This window comes from Eschscholzia californica, unplaced genomic scaffold (genome assembly GCF_041429995.1).
Source record: "Eschscholzia californica isolate CP2 unplaced genomic scaffold, dmEscCali1.0.p SCAF_3, whole genome shotgun sequence".
NCBI lineage: Eukaryota > Viridiplantae > Streptophyta > Magnoliopsida > Ranunculales > Papaveraceae > Eschscholzia > Eschscholzia californica.
Window position 1 is genome coordinate 52,810,469 of NW_028238420.1, and position 6,111 is coordinate 52,816,579.

At 36.2% G+C, this 6,111-nt stretch overlaps 1 protein-coding gene across 1 annotated transcript; it reads left to right on the forward strand.

Annotated features, from left to right (window-relative positions):
* Positions 1-3,833: 3,833 nt before the first annotated feature.
* LOC147551758 (thaumatin-like protein 1) lies at positions 3,834-5,689 on the forward strand. Its single transcript, XM_086671058.1, has 3 exons — positions 3,834-4,115; positions 4,202-4,874; positions 5,229-5,689. Exons 1-3 carry the CDS (start codon positions 4,049-4,051, stop codon positions 5,467-5,469), a joined length of 981 nt encoding a protein of 326 aa, XP_086527184.1. The 5' UTR covers positions 3,834-4,048; the 3' UTR covers positions 5,470-5,689.
* Positions 5,690-6,111: the final 422 nt, after the last annotated feature.

The window sequence follows — 6,111 nt, forward strand, 5'->3', positions numbered from 1 at the left end:
TTAATATATGGACCGAAAATTGGATCCCAGATAGTAATGGCAGAATTCCTAACATTAATAATTCTAATTTCACCAAAGTGTCACAATTGATCTCGAACAACAGTTGGAATACTGAAGTCTTAAGAGAAAACTTTGACATTCATACTCAGAATCTTATTCAGTCGATCCCGTTGAATAACGAAGGTAAAGATCAGCTCAGATGGAAATTCACTAAAACGGGAAAATTTACGGTCGCCTCTATGTACCAGCACCTTAGTAATTCTACTAACATCAATAATACGAATAACCAGAACTGGAACTTCATTTGGTCTCTCCCAACAATTCCACGAATCAAGATGTTCATATGGAAAATCTGCACCAAAGCACTCCCAGTGAAGGATAGAATAGGTAAGTATATAAATAATGATAACACTTGTCCGAATTGCACGAGCATTGAATCTATAGAACATGCGCTTTTACATTGTGCATTAGCTAAAAACATTTGGTTTAAATACAACATCATCGTGGAGAACATTACTTCTTTATCTGAATGGATTTTCTCCTGGGAAAATCAAAAGAATCAATGCTACACTAGTAATAATATTCACTTTACTACCATCTTATGGATAATATGGAAAGTGAGGTGCGACCACTGCTTTCAATATGAATTAAATGATCTCAATAAAATTATCAGAATGATTGATAATTTTCCTAAAACCAACATCAAATCCGAGAAAATCAGGCAGAATAAAAGTGAAAAATGGCAACCTCCGCCGGAAAATTTTATTAAGATAAATGTAGATGCTTCATATACCAATATAACATCCAATGTGGGAATCAGTATGATAGTTCATAATGCAGAATCACAATTCATCGCAGCGAAAGTAACATCCAAGAGAGCGAGAAACAGTGAAGAAGGAGAAGTAATGGCTATCTTATTTGGTATCGAATGGGCGAAGGAGAATCATTATAAGAAGGTAATAGTAGAAAGTGATAATATCAATCTAATCAAACATCTCTACCGACAACGGCATGTGGTGAACTGGCAATCGTTAATCCATACACGCAAAATTAAAGAAAGAAGGAAAGACTTTGAAGAAGTGCAATTCAAGTATGTAAAGAGAGACCTAAATTCAAGTGCAGATAAATTAGCAAAATGGGCGAGAAAGAAGAAGGCAAGCAAAAGCTGGAAGAATATTCCATGTATGTTAGTTAATAAATATTGTAATAACGTTTTTATTTAATATATGAGGACTAGTTCAAAAAAAAAAAAAAAAGAAAGTCTACCCATGCATGACCACATCAAAATGTTTCAATAAAAACAAGAAAAAGTGAAAAAGGGAGATCATACACGTCTTATGACATGTCTCTGGATAAGGCTAAAATTAAAAATGAATCCCCTAGCTCTCATTGACCTTCTTTGGTTAACTTTCAATACTCAAATTCAATCCCATCTCTTGATTTACATATAAAGCACAAAAAGTGTGAGAAATCAACCCTTCTTTAATTTTTAAGACACTCTTACAATGTCACAATAAAGTCCAAGTTGTCATATTAGGGTGGTGTATAGTGGGTGGGATCTGACTCAAATCTTTCATAAAAGAAGATTATTAGAAAAATCATAAAATAACCGAAAAACAACTTAAAGACGTATATACTTATATCAATACGGAAGACTAATGACTAAATTTTAAGTAGAAAGAATAAGGAACGTACAAGAAAAGATGATCGTCTTATCTTATACATCTTTACACCACACATCCTCACAATGTTTGAAAAGGGGATATCTTTATATATAAAAGAGAGAGTCTTAAGATCAATAGTGCACTCTCCTTATCGATAAGCTGATTTTAGTCGACACTTTATGAGAATACGATATATATGGGATATAAATTATTCTTTAATTTAAATTATTTGAATTTGAATCATTAGACTCAAATGAACCTAAGATCAAGTCATATTAATAATTGTTCAGACGAACAAAACATACGTTTGAAATCTGACTCAGATCAAGTGAGGCCTTGAACGTACTCATAAACTAAATAAACACTAGTATTTGCATTGTCAATTAATTATTTTAAGGGCTTTGGGAGAAAATGGGTAGGGACTATCAAGCATGTGCAGTTGTAAGAAGAAAAGGTTACATGCACATGCATAAACGACTTTGACGCATTCCTATGAAAGTGATATTGTAATTTTAAGCTAGGTTATAAATGTGGTTTCCTTCATCCGAAGGAATTTGTTATAAGTTTCTATTGGGAAGTTTTATTAGCGCCCCCAATAAGTGTTAAAGGCACCTCCTTCCACTACAAACTCCTCTTCAAATTTGCGTTTAAGGAGGCACCTTTAACATTACTTATAGGGGGCCAGCAACCTTTGGCTCAAGTGGTAAGAGGTAAGTCTTCCAACTTAGAGATCAAGGGTTTGAGACACACACTTACCAATATAAAAAAAAAACAATACTTATAGGGGTGCCTCTGAAACTTTCCCATACTCCCATTTCTATATTTGAGTTTGTTATGTAAGAGGTGAGGCATAAAGTTTGCCTTGTAGGCTTTCATAGTCTATTTGTTTTGCTTATAGGTAGCTATATTCTAGATCTAGATACCCAAGTTGGGCAACTCAGATGACAAACTTGCTCACAGGGCATGGACAAGATACCATATTTGATGCTCCGCCGCACTATGTCGGTCTACTCAGATAATAAACCTGCTCACAGAGCATGGACAATATCGAACATTGATGCTCCGCTACGTCAAATTGCAAATTTTCTTAATGTATATCCAAGTTAAGATGATTCATCATAAAGCACGCGATAACATCTACGCACAAAAAAAGTGTCTTTGTCCTATCTCTTCTAAGCATTAGAGTTATGTTTATGAGACATTAATGTATGCAAAAATCAATCCGCATATATAAAACGAGACTAGTGCTCTTGCAAAGTAAATTGTTTGCTTACATGTTTGTTGGATGAAGAAAAAACAGAGAAACCGAATCAGGGAAGATAAATATTTTTCTAACCACAACTTCTCATAAGGATCCATACTTGAGTCGGACGGGTTGCACAGTAAGATTCGAACTTTCCTCTCCAGATGTTGCACCCAACTAAAGTGAGTTTAAAACATAGGGTTCAATCTTAACTCTATTTGTAGAAATGGTCCTCTCTATGGTCCAGGTCAAAAGATAAAACACATGCTGCCTTCTATTTAAGATGGGAGCATTTATTCTACTTCCCAAAAGTGAACTTTTACTGATGAAGATGCCAATCCCCATATCTTGTATATGGTTCACTTTTTTAAAAGCTTAAGCTTTACATGTTGGATCTGAAAGATATTTTACACAAATTGCTGTCTACTATAGATGATCAGTAAAAAGTACAAAATAGATAGTTAATTAACTATCACTCTGATTTACTTCAATATATGTTTTAACTCAATTTTTATACTTGTAATGTTTATTCGCCTTGGGTAATACTTCTAATTAACTTAAAACTCGACCAACTTATTGAGTCCAAACAACAAATCTCTCTATAACAACTCATTCAAAGTAGACCCGTAGTTCACCATCGATTTTTATATTGACAAAAAAAAATTGGCATTTTGGTTGTGGAAAGACCTAATAATTTGATTTTGGTATTATTTAGTGAATACCACATATGTGTATGATGGTACCTTGAGAGTGTCATGGATAATAGTCCTCCTTAATAGAAATATAAATAAAGGAATAAAGCAGCATATACATCAACAGTGGGGTTCATGGTGTTAGTGGTTAACAGAAGGTCTATTTCCAAAAGCAAACAAAGTAGGCCTCATCTCACTAGCCACACAAACTTGAGACTTCACTAGCACTACTACCATCATGTCTTGGTTTTTCTTTTATAAATAGAAGAAACATGAGAGGAGGACAAAACTCTCTCTCTCTCTCTCTCTCTCTCTCTCTCTTTCTAATAACCCATTGCTTCCATTTGAAGAGGTGATAAATTCAATTAGAAACCAAACATCACTCCCCCCATAAAGGTCAGAGAACTTACAATTGGAGTACAAGAAACTCACAAGAAAAAAAAGAGAAGATGTTCTCTCCCTTCTGCCCTTGTCCTCTAATCTTTACTATTCTTGTCTCCTTTGTCATTCTTAGAGGTATGCATTTTGACTATATTTTACTGCCCTTTATGGCTTTAATGGAGTTTCCTACTTGTTTACCTGATTATGAATTTTGGGTTCAGATGTTTCAGGTGCTACATTCACTTTCTTAAACAAATGTGACTACACAGTATGGCCTGGAATCCTATCTAGTGCAGGAAGCCCTCCTTTAGAAAGTACGGGATTTGAGCTATCTAAGGGCACCTACAGAGCCTTACAAGCCCCAAGTGGCTGGTCGGGTCGATTTTGGGCGCGGACGCTTTGCAATTTCGACGGATCGGGTCAAGGAACGTGTGCCACCGGGGACTGCGGGTCAGGACAGATTGAGTGCAACGGTGCGGGAGCTGCTCCACCCGCGACTCTGGCTGAGTTCACCCTTGGGTCGGGTAATCAAGACTTTTACGACGTTAGTTTGGTGGATGGGTACAATCTACCTATGGTTGTTGAAGCGTCCGGTGGTTCAGGTGGTTGTGTACCAACAGGGTGTGTAACCGATTTGAACAGGCAGTGCCCGGCAGAATTGAAGGTGGGAAATGGTGAGGCCTGTAAAAGCGCTTGTGAGGCGTTTGGGACTCCAATGTATTGTTGCAGCGGTGACTACAGTAATCCAAATACGTGTAGGCCGTCTGTTTATTCTGAGATGTTTAAGTCAGCCTGTCCGAGATCTTATAGCTATGCATACGACGATGCTACGAGTACGTTTACCTGCACAGGAGCTGATTACAGGATTACATTTTGTCCTTCATACTCTAACAGGTAACTATTAAGATTAGGTTGTTATAAACAACAAGCATATTACAAATCTACTTTTTCTTCAACGCAAAATCTGTATATACACACTGGTTAGAGCGTTGCTTAGTGGTCGTACAACCCTCTTATCTGAGAAGACTGTATGTACAGACTGATTACCTATTCTTACCCGCAACAATACCCCTTTTTATGTAAAAGTTGGATTCTTTTCTAAGAAATGATGTTTCCTCATGATGACTAATTGAGTTGCTTAGTTTCTTTCTCACTTTATTTTTTGCTTTTTTGGTCTAGTGGGGGAACCTTAACTTTTGATAATTATCTTGATTAACTTAGCTTTTATTCTTTTCTCTTTATTTTCAGTCAAAAATCATCAAGAGATTCAGAACCAAGAGCAACAGGAACAACAAGTAGTAGTGAAGGTTCATCATCGTCGTCGTCATCGTCATCATCATCAGAAGGGGCAATGATGGCAGATGGTTCATGGTTAGCAAGCTTAGCAGCTGGAGGTACAAACAGAAACCTAGACTCTCGGGCGTTACGGTATAAGTCTATTGCCGCTGCTGCTTTAGCAACCACCATGCTCATCCTCTCCTTGTTGTAGCTTACCTCTTTTTGTCCTTTTGATTTCTTGATTTATTGTTTCCTTTATATATTTAGAGAGAAAAAGAGAAGATTGTATATTAGTAGTTAGTTTTGGTTAATCATGTATTACGAGTGAGTAAGAAAGAAAGATGTGAAAATGTTAAAGTTGTCTTCTCAAGTGATTAAATAAATAAAAAGAAGAGAGGAGGGGCAGGGGATTGCTTTAAGTTATTACAAAATAGAGAGTTTGGGAACATTGGAAGACTGTATATATATCCAAATTTTTTGCTAATGAAATGATGAATGCTAATGATCACGGTCCGCTGGTGGAGTCTACACTACCACCCGATCGTGTTTGTCTGAATCTGACTCGTTTAAGTCTAAATCCGACCTATCCTTTCTCTGTCGAATGTATAAAATATTATTTTGTCGGCCCTATTACATCAAATGTTATATCTAGCCTCCAATACTGATTTAGAAACAAAGATTTAAGATGTCTCAAGATGGGCATGAATCACTTATCGGTATTCAAGATGCAAGGTACCGTATATTCATCGTAGGATACGTGTGTAAAGTTCGAAAGCAAATCAAAACAACTTTTTCCTCAAAAAAATCATTTTTGATTGATATCTAGCTAGCATCGGATGTGTTTTTCTTTTTT

Bases quoted from the DNA above. Each gene is read 5' to 3' on its own strand.
- LOC147551758 (XM_086671058.1), top strand. From the start codon at position 4,049: ATGTTCTCTCCCTTCTGCCCTTGTCCTCTAATCTTTACTATTCTTGTC. The intron at 4,116-4,201 runs GTATGCATTTTG...TTTTGGGTTCAG, and splicing joins CTCCTTTGTCATTCTTAGAG to ATGTTTCAGGTGCTACATTC. The intron at 4,875-5,228 runs GTAACTATTAAG...CTTTATTTTCAG, and splicing joins TGTCCTTCATACTCTAACAG to TCAAAAATCATCAAGAGATT.